General features: G+C 36.8%; 1 protein-coding gene and 1 long non-coding RNA gene across 3 annotated transcripts in view; one reads left to right on the top strand and one right to left on the bottom strand.

Moving 5' to 3' along the window:
- Positions 1-9,175, bottom strand: part of SRFBP1 (serum response factor binding protein 1) — a 67,622-nt gene extending 58,447 nt beyond the window's left edge. Inside the window, exon 1 of one of the 2 annotated variants that reach the window (XM_047863901.1) lies at positions 9,047-9,175. In XM_047863901.1, coding sequence (XP_047719857.1) covers positions 9,047-9,082 — 36 coding nt within the window. In that variant the 5' untranslated portion in view covers positions 9,083-9,175. Of the gene's footprint in view, positions 1-5,756; positions 5,775-9,046 lie in introns of those variants that run through there. The other variant, XM_047863909.1, reaches the window with a different exon arrangement.
- Positions 9,176-9,325: 150 nt separating this feature from the next.
- Positions 9,326-20,114, top strand: part of LOC125168180 (uncharacterized) — a 71,718-nt gene continuing 60,929 nt past the window's right edge. The window contains exons 1-2 of the long non-coding RNA XR_007153038.1: positions 9,326-9,480; positions 10,004-10,127. This is a non-coding gene — a long non-coding RNA (uncharacterized LOC125168180). The remainder of the gene's footprint in view (positions 9,481-10,003; positions 10,128-20,114) is intronic.

Here is a 20,114-nt window from a genome sequence, read left to right as displayed (position 1 = left end):
ATTCTCCTTACTGAAATAACAATATCAACATGATCCTGTCTCTTCAAGGCTCTTGCATTTGGCTATTCTCTTACCCTCAATACAACTCACCTGCTTATTCCTTGAAAATACTGGCAATCGACTTACAATTTATTTCCGCCCTAACATTTTCCACCATTCCAGGTGACGGAGATGTCCATGTTACAACCTAGCCATTATTATATCCTCACTTCTTCATTTCCTCTTTATGACCTAAACTATTCTATTTCAGCACCCATTAATTCAAATATTCCACACTAAGACCACAATGTCTATTAACTTCCTTTTTCAAGTCTAACCACTACAACCATTTTTGACTTCATTGTAACCACCAGTTCACTGACCCCTATACTTTCTCTCATATGATTAGTCTTCTTCTTTTAAACTTTCCTTTTATTCAAGTCATATGCATCATCAACACTTGTGAATACCTGAAACTCCCCTATCCCTCCTTTTAGCAATCCCTCTTGTTAATCCTGGATGAAAACAATATCCTGAGTTCTTTATCACAGCGCCCCAATAGCTGGGAAATACATTCTATCTACTTTAAATTCATCACAACTAAACTGAAATGGGCCCAATACTCTTAACTCGTATCCTACGTTTTTGACTAATTCCTTCCACAATGACTATTTTAAACCTTTGCTCTCTAAAAGAAGAGACCTTCCTCTTCCTCTCTCTTTTCCAATTTCCTAGAGAAGACGAACATCAGATGGGATCCATCATCTTTCTACCACCTACCACCATGAATGTAAATTATCCTCTATTCATAAAGTTACAATGTAAGAAATTCCCCTACACAGCATCTGATGGTAATGTTCTAGTTGTGTTTTGGATCTCATCTTTTCTGCCTTCTTAGAACCTTTACTATAGACTGTCCCTTTACTCTAACTCTGTCAATCTCTTACATGGATGTTTCCATTAATTGTTTTGTTTCTATTAATTTTTATTCAAGCTTGACTCATTTTCACTAGAGACAAGACAGACAAAACATCCTCACTATGAAGATCACTAGGAGTACCTTCTCTCTACAAATGCCTCCGAGCCAAGCTTTCAGACAGGTTCAAACTCCCTATCTCCACTTCTGAATATCACATAATTTCAGTTGGATTTCCATCCCCATTACTCCACTAAGAGCTGTCACAAAAGACACCGATGATTTTTAAAAGTCCCTCAAATCCAACGGAAATGTTTCAGGCTTCATTTCACTTGAAGTCTCAGAAGCATTTGACACTGTTGACCACTTTCTCCTTCTTGGAACACTTTCCCCTTGCTTTCCATAACAGAATACTCTCCTGGGTTTCCTCCATCATCTCTAGCCACTCCACCTTGGTCTTCTTTGAAAGCTCATCCACTTTAAACCAGTCATAAAGTTCAAAGGACAATCCTAAACCAATTCTTCTTTTCACAATATACTTGTTAGCCCTAAGTGATCTTACCTACGTTATTGTAATTTGCTAACTAAACAACGGTAACTCAATAATTTCTGCCTTCAGCTCAGATTTCTTTTAGCTCCAGACCTAAGTGTTCAACTCTCTACTTGACAGTTCCTTTTAAGCATGCTTAAACTCATCTACAACTTACATTTAAACTCATGTTCTTCACCCCCAAATGGATTCTTTTTGTTGTTTCATATTTCATGGAAAAGAACAATCCTTTTGTTCAATTATAAACCCCGGGCTCATTATAAGTAGTTCTCTTTTCTAAATTCCTCACAATGAATCTGTTACCAAGTTGGGTTAATTTTATCTCCTAATTATATCTCAAACTGTACTGCTTTTTCCCCTATCTTGACCTCCTAGCTCTCCTGGCTGAGTTACTGCTAACTGGTTTCTCTACATCCATTCTTGCCTCTCTCCAATCAGTTATCCACAACTTAGAATACATTTTTTTAACACAGAAATCTGATGACAGACATTTACTTTATTCTCTTCGGTGGTTTCCAATTTATCTTAGGATGGCACATGGGCTTTCTTTTATTCCTTGGTCCTCACCATGCTCCCACCTATTACCAAGCCTTTACACTTGCTGTTTCCTCTGGTAGGCATACTCTTTCTTATCCTTCTGATTTTGGCTCAACTGTCATTTCTCAGCAAAATCTTTTCTGGCTTTCTTAAGTGGGTCAAAATACGCCTATATAAACACTTAAAGAGTGCTACTAGAACTTATCATGACCATTATTTTAAGTTTAATATTTTACTTGTAATCCGATTACAATCTAATGTGTCTTCTTCCCAGTAGGTTATAAATTCCATAAGGATCAAGTGTCTGGTTTTAGTCAACATTACGTCTTAACACCTAACATAGTGATGGTATAGTGTAAGTTCAATAAACATGTTCAATAAACATGTGTTAAATAAATGACCAGAAAGTCTACAATACTCACTTGTTCATTCACTGTTTCATATGTATAATATATTAACAAAGTGCAGAGTAATCAGGTTTTTTTCCCACTAGATATGCTAACCTCTTTGGAATTTATTTTGAAGTTAGATTGAGAAAAAAAAATTTACTTGTACAAATAAAAAGCCATTTAGACCAGGTTTAAGTGAGAAAAGCTTACATTTCATACACAGCAAAGTGGGAGTTTAGGATACATTTTTTTTGAAAGTCCTTTATAAATCGATAGTGAGTGACAAATTATGCATTAAAATATATTAACAACTGTTTCTAATTGCTGCACCCTGAAGTTTCATGAAGTGATTATATGCTCTTTTGCTATCTGCTGTGAGCCAAACGTAACTAAGAAACTACAGTGAGCAGAGTTGGTCCTCAGTTATGTTCCGATCATGGGAAAGCTAGATTCCAATTTTAAAACTCCAATTTAAGAAGTACTATGTTTGTCATTACTGCATTAGGGAATTCTAAATGAAAAGGGAATGCTTTACGTATGCAGCTTCATGTCAAAACCAAAAAATGCTTCTCTAACGTATTGACTTTTCCAGGATTTCTGTGCAAGCTATAAAAAAATGTCATTACTATATTAGAAAACTGAGTACATTCATTTTATGTAACAATGGAATTATAATTTTATTTTTCTCACAACTGCTTGCCTCAAGCACTTCACTTTCTTCAAGCACTTAACTTTATTTTTGCAAAAGTGACAAACAGGTACCATGAGCCTCTTTTTTACAAATGCAAAATTCATTTGCACCTAGGAATTATGAAGTTGGTTGAAGAAAACCCACAAGTCAACAAATAGTCCTAAAACATTCAATACTGTCAGAAGGCCAATGCACTACTTAAGGGCAATGTTCTTGGGTTTCCCAACCCAAAGCAAGCAGAACTATCACTGTTAGAAATGTGAAATAAGTATGATACTGTCTGGGAGGGAAGGGAGGGAAGGGAGGGAAGGGAGGGAAGGAAGGAAAGAGAAGTAAAGACAGCAAGGAGAAAACAGAGGCATAATAATGGAAATGAAATGTGTTGACAAAGAAGAAATAAAAAGGAGAAAAAGTAAAAGGAAAGAGCTTGAAGAAAGAAACTGAAGGACAAATCTGTAGGTCATGACCAGCAAGACTGCCAAATCCAAGCTGAGGGCTTCCAAGCAGCAAAAGAATGTATTTAATTTGTAAGAGCAGAAGAAAAGGACACACACACACACACACACACACACACACACACACACATATATCTGATGCATATGCTCAAAGTGAGGTGTCAATGAGAATTTAGGCATATGGATGCTCTCAGTTTACCTGGTAAAATCTTAACACATTAACGTAACTTGGGTCAACTCTTGGGTAGACAGTACAAAAATAAGATCATAACTAAATTAAGTGGAAAGCTAATACACCTGCTTGAGGAAAGACATGTGGGCACATGGGGAAGAATCAACATAAACACAGGAAAGGGAGCCACAAAGAGCAAAAGCTAGCAGTGTCTAATTCAAGGAGATTCCAAAGAAGATTTCCCAGTTCAGAGACGAGTAATCCAATTTGTACTGGAATAACTGAATTATGGGGACACATGTATCAGAGCCCAACAATGAACTGTGTGCAGCCAGTGGAGGTCAGCAGTGAAAGAGTCTTTTGCAATGTAAGCATTACTGTCCTACATTAGATACATTTAATAAACTAGCTTTCTCACTTATACAGACTCTTATAAGCTATGGTTAATGTGAATTTGCTTTTGAAAGAGTGAGCTATACTTTTGGGATGACAAGGATACCAAGTTTCTGATATATAAAGCTGAGAGCAACTACGGTCCCAAGATAAAAGTAAATACTACTCTGAATTGACCCTTGTTAGCTACCTGAGAACCAGACTACTAGCCAGCATCTTTTGGTAATTCATTGACTTTGTCATGCATTTAAATTAGCCTATAACAAAATCCCAGAGTGATTAGAAAACAATTGCTCCTTAGACCTTGTATTGCTCTAGGGGAGCTTGCAGTGCTAAGAAAAATCTGAGCATACCTGTGTTTCATTACCCATCTATCAGACCGCGACACACACACACAATCATGGCACATCACGTCCATGAGGCTGTTAGGAAATAGGCACTCTCACGTGCTATTGATAGAGGACTACAAACTGGTGTACTCCTTCTGGAGGGAACTCTGGCAACACCTGATAAAAATGCTATTTCTAGGAAATCTATCCAGAGGATACATCTCCAACAATAGGAAATGGCTATGCACAGGACCGTTCACAGCAGCCTTCCTATAAAATGCTACATTAGACATAAAATAATGCATATAAATAAAGCACAATGTGGTATTCTAAATCAATGCAGGACATATGCAAGTATAATTAGGAGTAAACTCTAAAAGTGATGAAAAGTAATTTTTAGAATAATACATGTGGTATGACACTGCATTAATACAGTAACACACGTAAAGTATAAAAATATACAACGTAAACACTGTGGGTACACGTAACATAATACATGCTGGTAAATATGCTACTAAATTAAACATATAGATAATAAAATAACACTGAAAGAATAATAATTACTTCTGAAACAGAGAAGAAGGTGAGTGGAATTAAGCATTAGAATATGGCAAAACATTGACACTTGCTAAACACAAGAATGAGATTATAGGGACATTTGTTATGTCATTTTCCATATGACTGAACAATTTCATATTTGATACAATTAATTATGATATGATAACTTATTATTAGTTATTATGGTATTAATTATACAGAGGACTTCTAATTTGGCCGCTTGGATAATTTACTGTTGAATTATACTTTTTTATTTTTGACGAGCAACAATTTAAAAATTCTAGAATACTTGGTGATTATAACTTAATCATTGAGCATATGCTGCCACCTAGCACAACTTCTCAGAATAGTTTAACAACAGAACAGAAAACAGTTCCTTCTTTTAGACAGACCCTCATTTACTATTTCAGTAAAAAATATTAAAAAGGACTACACACTCAATTATGAAATAGAAGCTTTGCAACTTCAAAAGCACATACAAACAAGGTTCTTGACATTTTTATCTTTTACAATACATGGAGACAAATCACTTTGTTCTCTGGCAATTCTGTTTCATGTTTAGGATCTAAGAGGAGGTAGAAAGCAATTTTCTAATGAGCTTCTTGGTAATGTGCTATCAGAAACAAAATAATGTCTGTTTCACATAAAGGCCCTTGGCCCCCCTATGGAATTAAAGTTCATAATGAGATTGTTTCACCTCCTAATTCTGATTGTGCATGTCACTGCTGCCTAAAGAAAGAGATGACTGGAGCAAATCCAGCACTAGTTTTGCAAATTGTGTACTTACTACATGCTAGGGCATTGTTGTTTCCAATTGTGCATCCTTTCTCCACTTCAATGGAGAGGGAGAAAAAAAAAGTCTACAGTTAGGAGATTTCCATCATTCATGTGAACATGAAGTACCTCAGGTTGAGCTATCCATACTGTCCTCTGCCCAACACTATTTACTCATTGTTAACTGTACAAACTAGGTACTATGCTTAAAGTCAGGGAAGCTGCTGTAAGAAGTCAGTTAGATAGTCTCACTTTGAACTCCACATAAAGTACAGGTCAAAATAAAACATTTAATAAATAATCATAAAGTGAAGTATAAAGTGATTTTTTAAAAGAAAAATAGAGGTAAAATTAAAAAGGGAAGATTTTACATACTTAAAAAGAATAAACATTATTTTAAGAACTGAGAATCAGGAAGTCGTCTATAAATGTCAGCTTTTTTCCTTGGAAAATTTTTGAAAAGAATGAAAACATTAAGGGTAGAAGACAATGCAAGTCAGTACAATAGGTGCCTGTGCAGGCAGGCTTTTTATTTTCACAAAAGATATTTTGGAAAATTAAACATGCTATAAATTAGATGGCCACATAATTTATTAAAAGAAAAAGCCTTAAAAATTTTGCACAGATAATGAGTATCAATATCGCAAAAATAATACCAGAGATTTATAAACATTTGAGAATCTGGGATGTGTGCGTGGCTCAGTCAGTTAACCGTCTGACTCTTGGTTTTGGCTTAGGTTATGATCCCACAGTTCATGGGATTCATTTCTGTGTCAGGCTCCAGGCTGACAGCATCGAGCCTGCTTGGGATTCTCTCTGCCCCTCTCTGTCATTCCCCTGCTCGCACATTCTCTCTCTCAAAATAAGTAAAGTTAAAAAAAAGAGAGAGAATCTGTTGAAACCTGTGGACTCCCCCCTCCCCCCGCCCAGAGACACACATATAAACACCAATTTACACATAATTTCAGGCAGTTATTGGATCCCTGAATTCCTAAATCTCAGTTAGGGAGAGCTAATCTAAGTTATTAAGAATCATAAAAATGATGGCTCGAGTTACTCACTGAACAAATGGGTAGTGAAGATATGATGGTGAGCAAAAAGCTTCCAGATAAATGGAGGAAATAAGAAACCTCTCTCACATTCACACACACATACTCTAAGCAACTATTATAAGAGCTGAAAAGTAAATGGAGTTACAAACGCTCATAGAAGAGATAAAAGGATAAAGTCAAACTCAGTTATCCTGAGAAAATAACAAGTGAAGTAGAAATATGAAATGGACTAATGAGAAGAAAAGGAGTTTTGGGTACAAGGGAGAATACGCGCAAAGGAGGAGTAAGAGTGCGACGCTTCCTAGTAGAGGAAGGCCAGTGAGGCTGAAGTGGGGTGTGGGGTGGGAGGCAGTGGTGTACTAGAAGGGGGAGAGGGGACTGGTCTTGTTTAGGCAGATTTTTACCAAAAGCAACATGAAGCCATCAAATAGGCTGTAAGCAAGGGAGTCATGGGATTAGATTTCTATTTTGAAGCGAGCACTCACTCTAGCTGCACTATGGAGATCAGACTAGAGGGAGAGAAGAATCAAGGAAAATAGTTGGAAGGCTAGTAAGCAGTTCTGGTCAGAGATGTAACTTGAACTGGGATGGGATGGTAACGAAAAATTAAGATGGGATTAAGATAGTGAACTCTTTTTCTGATACATTTCTTCCTTGGAGGAGTTATTTCATTTCTTTTACCAATTTTCTATGAGACGGTTTCTCCTAACTACTATTTAACAGTAATGACATTAGCCATTTATCTGTCATATTTGCTATATATATATATATTTTGTAATTGGCTGTCTTTCTTAAATTTCAGGATATTTCTCATTTTTATATGGACAACTCTATGCTTGTTTTTCCTTTTGTAAATTTTCCCTCCCATTTATTTTAAATTATAATGTATGTTTACAAATATATGCTAAGATCTTCAGGATTTCCCCCTTCAATGTATCTGTACTCCACTGCCAAGTAAAATCTAGACTCATTAACCTGGAAGTAGGGCAGTATGTAATATATTTTAGTTTAATTTCCTACTTCATCCACACGTTCTCATCAATGGAGAGTTACCTAGCCCTATACTACCCAAGGGGGTCCCTACTACCATCTCATTTTGGTTTACACCAGTCCTTTTGCCTGGAATGCCTTTTTCCCTTCAGTGAATCACTGACTGCAATGCCAGTCTAAGATCCTTAAAGACAAAGAATAACCACTTCATTTAGCCTTCTTTGGAAACTTTTCTGCACTACTTGTCTTTCTGGGCATTATTCTATACCATAAGCGGGTGCTGCTTACCCTTTCCTATCTGAGTTGCAACCTACAGGTTGCCTGAAAATAGAAAGTATGTCTACACACAACTGTGCAAGGTGAACAGTAGATCACGCTCATAGCAAACACAGAGCCACTGAATACAGGATAAAAAACCTCCTTTGCATTAGCTGGGAGGTCCTCATTTGATTCTTGCTTCTCCAGCTTACTTTAAATCTTCAGATGTCTTATGATTCCTTACATAGAACCAGAAACTGGAAAGGGGATAGCGCTAGAAATGGTAGCCTAGTGACACAGACACGATACGTTAGCAGTGATGAGAGCAAATACCTGGTTTCAGACTGAATTTAAGAGAGAACGAGAGAAGGGGAGTTAGCGACAGCAAGTATAAACAACTCTTTTTCAAAATTTTGCTGTAAATGAAAGGAGAGAAATGGGACAGTAGTTGCAGTAAGAAACATGGTATTGAGTGTACCTCCTTACAATCGACACGATCTCACTGTAGATCAGCAATCTCTTAGTATAAACTAGAGTTCTTAACCTCCCGCCTTCACTTTCAGCACCCGATAAAAGGCAGGTAACGCTTAATGAGAGTTTATTAGCTGTCCAGCACCGTGCAAACACTTCCCATATTCCAATTAACTGCTCACAACATCCTTGCGAAGAAAGTAGGATCAAGAGCTTCGTTTTACAAACGCGGACAGTTACCATAAAGATTAAATGATACTCCCAACGTCTCAGAGATAAAAATTCATGGGGCGCAAGGGCAAGAGACAGGTCTCTTGCTTCAGCCACCTCGGAACCGTGAAGGGAAGTTACTGTGACCAGGCTCCGAGTTCCGGTAAACCTGCCTGGGCCCATCCAGCGGCTCCTTCAGCCGCACTCCTTACCCTCGCCCCCAGGAGACCACGCGCCTGTCAGAAAGACCCAAAGACCCGTTCGTGGGGGGAGGGAGGGTACTAAAGGGCAGTCCCACAAGTTCGCAGACCTCGGCGCCTACCTCGTTATTGAGGTTTAGACTCCCCTGTTGAGCCATGGTGGGTTCAAGAAGCGCTGCGACCAGCACGTGAACTCTGCGAATCAAATCGCTGTTGCGTCGCCACGCCCCTCTACGGCACGCTCTGTGGCCCAAAACTCACCGACCAACCTTCCGCGACGACGCTTGAGGAGAAGGGAGATTGACTCTTTCAGGGACAGAACGGAAGTGAGTGAGAACGACTTCCGGAGTGAAGGGCTACGCGCCGGAACTGCACGTTCCTATGGAAACCGAGCCTGCGCAGGTGGTTCAGAGGAGGCTCGAACTGTTGGCAAATTTGGAAGTTTTTTAAGATGCTTATTTATTTTATTATATTTGTTGGTAGACTTGGCTCGGCTGTTAAATACCTTGTTTTTGTGTCCCAGTGGGGAGTGAAAAGACGTTTTATGAAAGGAACAGTTGAGTGACCAATTTTTGCACCGAATTTTTAACCGGGGTTTGTGAACATTCTTGCGCTTCTCACAAGGAGCCCTAATTAGATGCAGCTCTCCCCAACGCACCCCCCCCCCGCCCCCCAGGCTCATACTATAGCTGAAGCGTGGACCTATTTTTTCTGCATAGTGTAATAAGGTTTGAATTTAGGTAACGAACGTTTAAATAGATTTAATACTAATATAATAGTAATAGCTGTTTAAGTAGATTTAAATAGATTTTTCCCTTTAGAAAAGGAAACAAATAATTGAACATTTGAGGAAAACTTTAAAAGCACGTTTGCAACTGCCTAAGGGAATGACTGAAGTATTTGCCTGCAGGTTGAAGAGACGTTAAGGAGTAAATCTGAATTAGATAATCTTTGAATTAATACTTAACACCTGGTAGTATTGATCATTAAAATGGGTCAGAGGCTGGGGCAAAAGCTTTACATGAATTATCTCCAAAATACAGACATGCGATGAGATAGGAACTATTCTTATTTTACAGATGTGGAAACTGACTTCGGAGGAGCCAAGTGTCTTACCCATAGTTTCCTAGCTGGGGCCAACCACTGCCACAGCACTGAGGGAATGGTTACATAAATCTGCGGAGCCCAGTGCAAAATGAAAATGTAAGACCCCTCATTGAAAAAGTAGGAAAAAGGTGTTTTTCTTTTTTTTTCATATCTTGCGTGGTGTTTCTTGACCTGTCCTTTGTTTTTATTTGGTATGTAATGTAGTGTTCTGTCAAGCACAGGCATATTGGTGAATCTAATGCAGACCTTTACAGGTGCCTGGGACCTGTACCCCAGGACTCAGGGTGGGATGCATGTTTTGTAACAAGATGGCAGCAGTTGCTGAGCAGAGGCAGGAAAGTGGGAAGCCACAGAATCCAACTGGAATATGTGGGAGGCAAGACCAAAAATGACCCAGGACTAAACCCTTGAGATATGTTTCATTGTCACACTGGACTTCACTTACAAAACTCAAATTCACAGATAAAATTGACAATTTCAAGACTGATGAAAGAACATTTAAGCTAGGCCTCCTTAGACGCCTCTGTCCAAAAAAGACAGGTGTGTCCAGAGTCCGTGCTCTTAACTGATGATTCTGTATTCAAATTACATTAACTCAGACTTGTATTGTGGTTGTTTGTTTTTTTTTTTTCTTTTTTTAGTTTATTGTGTGATTTGGGCACAAATCATTGATGGTTGACTTCCTCTTTGAATAATGTTGCACAAAGGTAGTTTTGCCATTAATAAGCCATACACTAAATTGTAATTGTCTCCTTAGTCATCTGTTTCTCTTTATTAAAGCTGAACTCCTGGAATGTAATGGCTTCTTCAACCTAGGTAGGTAGTAGGCACTCCATACATAAGTACATAGGAAAGGGCATCTTAAAGATAAGTGTAGAGCTTTATGGAAAATATGTATTTTAACTTGGGACAAGGTGTTTTTATGATTCCATAATAATTCAGAAAATGTATTCTTAATATGAAGTTTGTCTGTAGTTCTTAAAGGCCCTGTAGTGTTTTCTCTGGATGACTCCTCTTGTCCAACACTTCAATCTTCTCAGGTTCAAGGTTTGTTTTCTACCTTTTCTTGGCCCAGGCTCTCTCCTTTGCCTTTCCACATGCCAGATCTGCTTTCTCAATGGCTACTTTTCAAGACTGGATTAAGTTCCATCTGTCCTTTTAAAGAATCCTTTCCGTAACTCCCAACAGAAGTTGATTTTTTTCATCAGCACCTCATTTTTTATATTACTTACAATAGTCTGACTTGAAATTTCTTCTGTAAAAAATATTCTCATACATTATAAGCTTTTAGCAACCTTAGATGCTCATTTTAAACTACTAGTAGTTTTCCATTGTCCCTGATACATCGCTAACAAGTCAAACCATTTCCCCCTTTTGATGGTACAATCTCAAAAATTATCTTGATTCTTTGCAAAGATGATTCTACTAACCTGCTCTTTTAAGCTACATGCATTTCCTCTAGTAATAACAATGTATTTGTATTAATCAGGGTACAAGTTTCTCTGGAAAGCAACACATGAAAACACCTCTTCCTTTTATTCCTGAAGTGTTGACCTGGGTCAGTTAAATGCTGACAGATACATGAAAGAACAATTCTATTATCATTAAAAGCAACTACTGTGAGACCTCTTACCTCTTTATTACAGTGTTCCAATTAGTGGAAGTAAGGATCCAACAACATGTTCAATGGGAATCAAGTTTTCCATTTTTAGGTTTCTCAAGAGTTTGTCAAATCACACTACTTTTGTCTATGTGCGTTGCCATAACAAAATAACACATATGGGGTGGCTCAAACAACAGAAATTATTTTCTTAGAGTTAGGAGGGTACAAGTCCAAGATCAAGGTGGCATCATGTTTGTTTCTGGTTGAAGTTCTCTTCTTGGCTTGCAGTGGCCGCTTCTTGTTTTGTCCTCATGTGGCCATTCGAATGGACACACCTGGAGAGAGACTTTTGTGGTATTTCTTGCTTTTCTTTTAAGAATACCAATTCTTTTGGATTCAGGCTCTACCTTTATGACTTCATTTCATCTTAGTTACCTCCCTAAAGACTTTGTCTTTAAATACCAACATTTTGGAGATTTTAGCTTCAATGTATAGGTTGGAGTAGGGGTAGAGGACACAATTGAGGCCACTTTCTTTGAGAAAAGAAAATTACCTAAAAAGTAATCTCTTCCAGGCACCTGGGTGACTCAGTCAGTTAGGCATCTGATGCTTGATTTTGGCTCAGGTCATGATCTCAGGATAGTGGGATCGAGCCCTGCATCTGGCTCTGCTCTGAGCAGTAGCCTGCTTGAGATTCTCTCTCTCTCTCTCTCTCTCTCTCTCTCTCTCTCTCTCTGCTCCTGTCCCTGACTCATGCTTTCTCTAAAGACTTTTAAAAAAAAATTTAAGGCAATCTTTTCCTTATCTAACGTGCCCATTGATCTCTGTTTCTATCGTTAGATATTGGGTAACAATTGATATTAGGACATTTGCTAAGTGAAATAAGCCAGACACAGAGGGACAAATACAACATTAAATATGTACATTATGAATTGAAAGCAGTCATATTCAAAGAAGAAAGGACTGGAATGGCGTTTGCAAGGGGTTGGAGTGAGGGAAATGTGGACGGACAGGTATTAGTCAAAGGGTACAGAATTTCATTATATAAGATGAATAAGTCCTAGAGATATCTATGAAGCATAATGCCTATAGTTAACAATATCATATACTTAAGAATTGCTATGAGGATAGTTCTTATGCTGAATGTTTTATCCTCAAAAAAAAAAAAGCATTAAAGAGGGCAGGATAAACTTTTGGAGATGATGAATATGCTAATGGAATAGAGTGTGGTTATGGCTTCATGGTATATATTGTGCTTACCTCCAAAGTTATTGAGTGTGTTAATTGTGTACAGTTTTTTGTAGATTAATGTTACCTTAGTGAAGTGCTTTAAAAAAAGAAAGTTATGGGCTGGTACTAACAAGGTGATTGTAATGCTCCACCTTTCTCTTACTTGAATGAGTGGGTAAAAGAGAAGTTTTGGGGAATCCTTTCACTTTTTAAAAATGTGGTGTAATTTATAATCTTTATAATCTGATGATTTTGTACTCAAATTACATTTGAACAGTTAGTAATTCACTCACAGCAGATTGTAGTATAGCTAGGTGTTTCAGTGCCAACTGTTAACTACTGCATTAAGTTTTTGGTTTTATGGCTCTGCACTTTGAGTTCTCTATCCCTGGATGGCAGTGTTGTTCTCCAAATTTGACACTACAATTGAAATTTGGAAAGGTAGGGGCACCTGGGTGGCTCAGTCAGTTAAATGTATCAGACTTTGGCTCAGGTTTTGGGCTCTATGTTGGCAGTGTGCGGCCTGCTTGGGATTCTTGCTCCCTCCTATCTCTCTGCCCCTCGCTCATGCTTTCTGTCTCTTAAAATAAATAAGTAAAACCTTTAAAAACTTTGGAAATGTATAGAAAGCAATCTAAGTAAATGGCTTATGACAACATTTTTTAAATTAGAAAGAAAACAGTTGAATCCATCAGATTTTGTATTTAATGACTAAGATTAACTGCTCAGTTTTTAATTTTTGATTTGAAGTGAATTGCCAACAACAACCAACCCTCTAGGTGAACTGCTAATGGGTTTTTTTAAGATTCAACTTTATGTGTATGTATATATAAATACACACACACACACACACACACACACACACACACTGAAGAGCGTAATTGGTTAGTATATAGAAGGCAGGTAATTCGCAAGTTCCTAGGCCAATGTGTTTACTAAATTAATCCTCTAACAGATTGCTTTTTGCCTAGATTTTATTTTAATTTTTATTGAGTGTTTTGAATAGATTTGTTATTATATCTGTGGGAAATCTAAAGAAAAGTTTGTATTTTAGGAATTTTAGATACTAAAATTTGAAAAAAAATTGGTTAATGTTACATAATCAAATTTTACAAAATCTCAGGGAATGAGCTGACACTGAGTTAGCAATTTAGTATTTTGGCTAAGAGGTTTAGCTCTGGAGTCAGACTATCTGACAACAAAGTTTAATTCCATTTTTTAATAACTGTATGCCCTTGAGCAAGTTATGTAAGCTCTCTGTGACAAGTTTCCCTTATAAAAATGAGAATGATAATCAGCCTCATAGGATTGTTGTGATGATTAAGCAAAAAGACAGTGTAGTTTCTTAATGAATATTTACCTCTCAATAATTTAAACTGCTATTATTTTCCATTATCTCATTTCATCTTGACAGAAACTTTGTAAGATAGGCATAGTACGCAAGAGGGAGTCGTGTCTTATGAATAACAAATATTCCTGAGGTCAGAGAGGTAATAAGAGGGCAATCCAAGTCTCTTGACATAAAATCATTGGTGGCAGTTTTGTAACAACTCCATGATATGAATGTATAAACTACATTTATAATTTATGACTACCATGCCATTCTTTCCCATTCATCTAATTATTTATTGATTGTTCAGTAATTAAAGACTGAATACACTTTATAAACTATAAATCCCTTCCTATATATGATTTGTTTTTTTTAATTAGTTTCCAGTTAACCCAAGATAAGCTCAAGATTATGCAACAAAGCCTGTAATGATTTAAGTTGAGAAAACATTATTAAAGCCCTGTATATTCACTTTAAATTTATGGCTGTGGTTCATTTTAATCTACATTGTGGAGCATCTATTGTGCAAACCGGTGTACTGGTTTCATTAGGAGATAAATGATTAAGTCGTTGTGCTCTCCATGTTTACCATGGACTTATGGAATAATGACTTTAATAATTCCAAGGCCAAGACCAACTATATTGAGTGCCATATAAAGACTATTACAGGGAAGTGAGAGAAAATTTGATTAGAAGACTTCCTAGAGGAGATAGGTTTTGAGCTCTATTTTGAAAGAAGCGTGGCCCTTAAATAGGCAGCTATAGAATAGGGAGAGAATTCTCAGCAAAGGAAATTAGTCATATAAAAGCAAGGTGGCAAAAGACATTGTATTTCATGAAGTAATACAAAGGATTTGTCACACTTTCTTAAAGTTTTTAAAAACATTGTTAGGCATAGAAATTAAAACCTTTTAAATTTCTTAAGTGTATTTCCCCAACACACCCCTTAAAATGATAGTTCTCTTAAAATTACTGAAATTTGTAAAAAGTGAAGCAAAATCTTTTAAGGCAAAAATCATACTTTATGAATCTTAATAGACTGGGAGAAGCAGGTCTCGAAATACCTGAGGATTTATACATTTGTAAGTGACTGAGTAATATTTAAAGGATATTTTGCTGTAGTTATATTTAAACAATGAGATGGAAATTTGGGACAGAATAAAGTGAATGGTGTAAAAGCCTGTTCAGAGAAAACATTTTTTATTTGTAGCAGATATTTCGGTCACTTGTCCATTGAGGCCGAGAGAGTGATAAAGTGTATAGGCTGGGGAGTTGCCTTTAGCTGGTCATTTAGCCTCTCTTTGAAGGAATACCAGTTTTGTTTCTCGTGAGGATTAGGGTTAGAGAAAGAAGCTCTGTTATTTTCCCCAACTCCTACTCAAGATTCTCTAAAGTGCTATCTCTGCTTCTTCACTTTTCAGCTGTTCCTCAAAGCCCTGCTGTTTGATTCCCTGTTACCACTCCACTGAAACTGTGTTTGTCACTGTTACCAGTGACCTCTCAGGTGCTCACTATACTTTTGATTGTTCACAGTATGAGATATCACCCCTTTCTGTTGCCGGGATTGACTCACCTGAATGTGTTGGCTGAGCCAGTGACCCCCTTCCTCTTTTGTCTTCTCACATTTATCATTGTCTAAGCTAGAAGCCTTGCCAAATAGATGGACTATGTAGAGGTTGCTTCATGCTAGACTTTTTCATACCTTACCTTGGTCATGTGAATACTACTGATTCAAGAGAATTACCCAGCCCCACTGGTGATAGTGCTGGACTTGAGATCTGCCTGTGTTCATGTCTGTAACAACTAGTTTAGAGTGCAGGGAAGTTCCAAGCAAGGGCCAGGGTATGGGAGAGGTCAGCTCTGGATGCAAGAAATGAGGGAAGGGGCAAGAATTTTTCTGGAGAAAATTTAAAATTATTTACAATCCTGACTAAAGTCAACCTGCTTCTATTATCACCATGCACTAGAAATGCTAAAAAAAAAAAAAAAAAAGTGATAAAACTCTCCTCACTGAACAAATATTTTGTCTGTTCTAAATAATTACCACAGTTTTACTATTAAGTTTAAAAAAATGTAGATGTAAGCCTGAAAATTACCACACTTTTATTAACTTTAATAAACGTATCTTATATGAAAGTAAGTTGGAGAACTGCCAGGTATGTAATTGGCCTCTGATACACATAGTCTCAGATACCTATTCGGTAGTAAGTTTGTGATTGTCTGGAATCAGCTGAGCACACTTTTCAACACAGCTGATTTGCAGTCTCTGTGATACTATATATTCCCACATTTAATAGCTGTTTGGAGTAAATGATAGAATAATAGCTGTGAATTTTGTAGTTCTCTATTTTTTTTCTGATGTGAAGTTTTAGATGAGGTGTATCAGATTAAAAATTTGCAGAAAGCTGGAATCATCCTTGAATGTTGTACCATGAAATGCCAAGCTTTAAAATCATTTCTTGAAAAGAGGCATACAGGAAATGTGGAAAGTGATATGAACCATGCAACACCAACAAGTGAAAAAAGGTAAGAGAACGGACATTCACATAGAAAAAAGAATCAAATTTCAGAGAAGAACGGGAGAAGAAACAACAGAAGATGCTGGTATTACATTGCCATTAGCAGAGCAGAATAGCAATAGGTGAATGCCTCAAGGGTTTTCACTAAAAATGGACGCTTGCTTTGAAACAGTGGATTAAATAAGTTTCGTTATCCTTCAGCCAGTTTCTCTGATTTTTGCAGAAGAAAAAAATGTGTAGTTGTAACCAGTATTATGATAAACCAGAAGTTTATGATGAATTTTAATGTGAAAATATTTTAGTGGAAATATTTTTAACTGGAACCATTTAGCATACATCCTGAAGAAACAGAGACACGGATAATATTACAGTTTCTGGAATTTATTGTGAATGAGATTATAATGATTCACTGCCAAATATTTTCTAAGGTTTAAGACTTAGACTAGTAGCATATAGGTACACGTCGCTTCTTGTGAAAGAAACATCAACATTAAAATTAACTGAAAGTGTTCTCGAGCTATAAATGAAGAGAAATGGACAAATATGGCTATATTATCTATTAAACACGAATATATGAAGATCAATTTTGTATAAAGTTTTTGATAAATATGCAGAGAAGTTCAAGCTTGAAAATAAAAATAATAATATTATCATTGAATACTCTGACAGACCAATATCTAGTAATAAATTTTCAGGTTTGTAGTATATTAATGTAGTTAAAAAGTATGGTTTCAGTTGAGGAATGAGCATAATTCTGACATGAATATTGATTGGTATTTTTATTTACATTAGTGAGTAGATGAAAGTGAAAGTAGTGAAGATATATGCTGAAACTTCATTTGTTCATAAATGAGAAGAGCACTTCTCACTGAATTGGCTATGGTTTTTGATTACAGGAAGAACATTGCACTATCCACAGTGAATGACGTAGACAAAGCAAACTTTTAAACTTAATCTGTGTTGTTAAAATTTTCTCCTTCGTTGTCATAAGGTTAGGGTCAATCAATAAAACAGTTAAGCGAGCCCTGATTTGTGGTATTTGCTCTTATTCGAAGTGTAAGTGCTCCCCCAGTGTTACCTCTTTTAAGCTGCTAAGGAGATGTCCCTGAGTGGGGTGGAGATCAGAAGAGATTTGCAGTAACACACTATTTTATGGAATCCACCATGAAGATCAATCAGTCGTAAGCTCAGGAATATAGGTGATAGTATGATGTAGTAAAAAGATTAGGAATGTTATCCATTTTTATTTTTGGGTCTCTTTTGCCTTTGTTTCTAATATAATTTATTAAAGTTTATATAAATTGACTGTTAACGATGCCTGTGTTTTACAACAGATTATATTCTTGTTTTTTTTTTTTTTCCTTTTTGGTGTATTTTTACTCATTGAGGGAGCTCATCTACCCTGAATATTTCAACTTTCTTTTGAAACATTTCCCAAATTACATTTGGCATAAAACTTCACATTGATAGATCTGGCTAGGAAAATGGTTCTCTAATGAAATACATTTAGAATTTGTATGATTCATAATATAAAGTAACATTCATAATGTAAAGTAAATCCTATGATAATTCTAATGTAAAGAACCCTCTCAATCATGTTTAAATTAGTTCTTTCCAGTCTCATTGGAGCATAAGTCATATCGTGTTGTAGTTATTGAATCTACTGAAACTTTGTATACTACTTTGGGAAATATTGTCATAAAAGTTGTAAGTCCCCAATATGCATATATATCTGATCCTTCTTTTTATCTGAACTCTAAAACTCAATACCCAACTGTCTCATACACCCAGAATTTCTTCAAGATTGTATATTCAGTATTAGGCTCATTGCTATGTCAGTGATTCAAGTCAAAGGCCAGTGAAGCACACTTATGGTTTGAAAAGTTGGGACTATTACTTGTTGCAATGTGGAAGAATGTACAACATAGTGAAGTGTAGGATGTCTCACTGAGGGGATGTTAGAACTTACAGGATTTGGATTTAGTCTGAGTAATTTTGGAGAAGATCTAAGGAAGCAAGGAATAGCTGTATATTGGGTATTTTCAGAAAGCAGAGGGAAAATCTATGATTAGGTATCTCAATAAATTTTATGTATTGGAAGGGAGTGAGGATAAAACTGCATTTGGTAAATAAGTAGTAGTCACTCATTTTGGCTGAGGGAGGGGAATATTTGGTATTTTGTAGGTTTCATGATGATTATCTTTTTGTCTTAGTTATGGTCTCAGCTTTGCTTTGTTTGATGTTCATGTTTGGTGAGATTGTTAGCATCCACGAGCAGATCATAGCTTCGCTGTAAATATGAGATGGATGTGTAGTAACACTTAATCCAACCTGTGAGTTTCAGAGCAGGTCACCTTATCAGGAGCTGCTTTTTTCCTCCTCTGATTTTTTTTTTTTTTTTTTTTACCGTACTTCTTTGTTCTGTCTTATTTACTGGCACAGTCTCAGTCATCTAAACAAGAAACATTTGGTTAACTATAATCTCTTATGTTCTTATCCCTGATATTTTAGTAGATTATTAGCCACCCATCTCTCAGAAGTATCTGTGAGATGTCTTTCCAATTCATTCCTGCTCCCGTTGTGTCACTGTTAACATTGAGGCCCTCTTTACTTCTCACCTGAACTCTTGTAATTGCCAGCAAACCTGCTTCCTGATTTTAGTTTTACAGCCAAGCATAAGCATGTCACTCGCTATTATCAGTGTTCTTTCCAAAACAAAAATAAGATTATGTAGGGGCGCCTGGGTGGCTCAGTCAGTTGAGCGTCCAGCTTCAGCTCAGGTCACGATCTCACAGTCCGTGAGTTCAAGCCCCGCGTCGGGCTGTGTGCTGTCAGTTCAGAGCCTGGAGTCTGCTTTGGATTCTGTGTCTCCCTCTCTCTCTGCCCCTCCCCCACTCACGCTCGGTCTCTCTATCAAAAAATGAATAAATGTTAAAAACATTTTAAAAAATAAGATTATGTAGTTCCTCTACTTTATAACCTTTAATGGCTCATTTTGTTTATACATTTTGTTATGCATAGTATAAGCACCTAGCTTCCATTTAAGGTCCTTGACAATGTGATACATCTTAACTTTACCATCTCACTTCATACCAGTCCTAACAGTCGCGCTGTATGATCTATGTCCCAAAATTTATTCAGTAAACTTTTGTTGAAAGTCTTTATTGTGTGCTTTCACTGGACCTGTTATCTTCTTTAAATAACTTTCAAAATTATATGGCCAATAGTGTGCTTGTTTAGTATCTGTCTCCTTACTAAACTCTAAGCTTAGTGTCAGCAGGTGCCAGGGGTAGTTTGGCTACCTATTTTACTCTCTAGCATCTAGCAAAATACCCAGGCTATTACTAAGACTGTTGTGTGATTTTTGTCCCCCAGAGTTATGTAGCAGTGCAGGCTGAGAC

This window comes from Prionailurus viverrinus, chromosome A1 (genome assembly GCF_022837055.1).
Source record: "Prionailurus viverrinus isolate Anna chromosome A1, UM_Priviv_1.0, whole genome shotgun sequence".
NCBI lineage: Eukaryota > Metazoa > Chordata > Mammalia > Carnivora > Felidae > Prionailurus > Prionailurus viverrinus.
The sequence above is the reverse complement of the archived record's forward strand: the minus strand, read 5'-3'. Positions and strand labels throughout refer to the sequence as shown.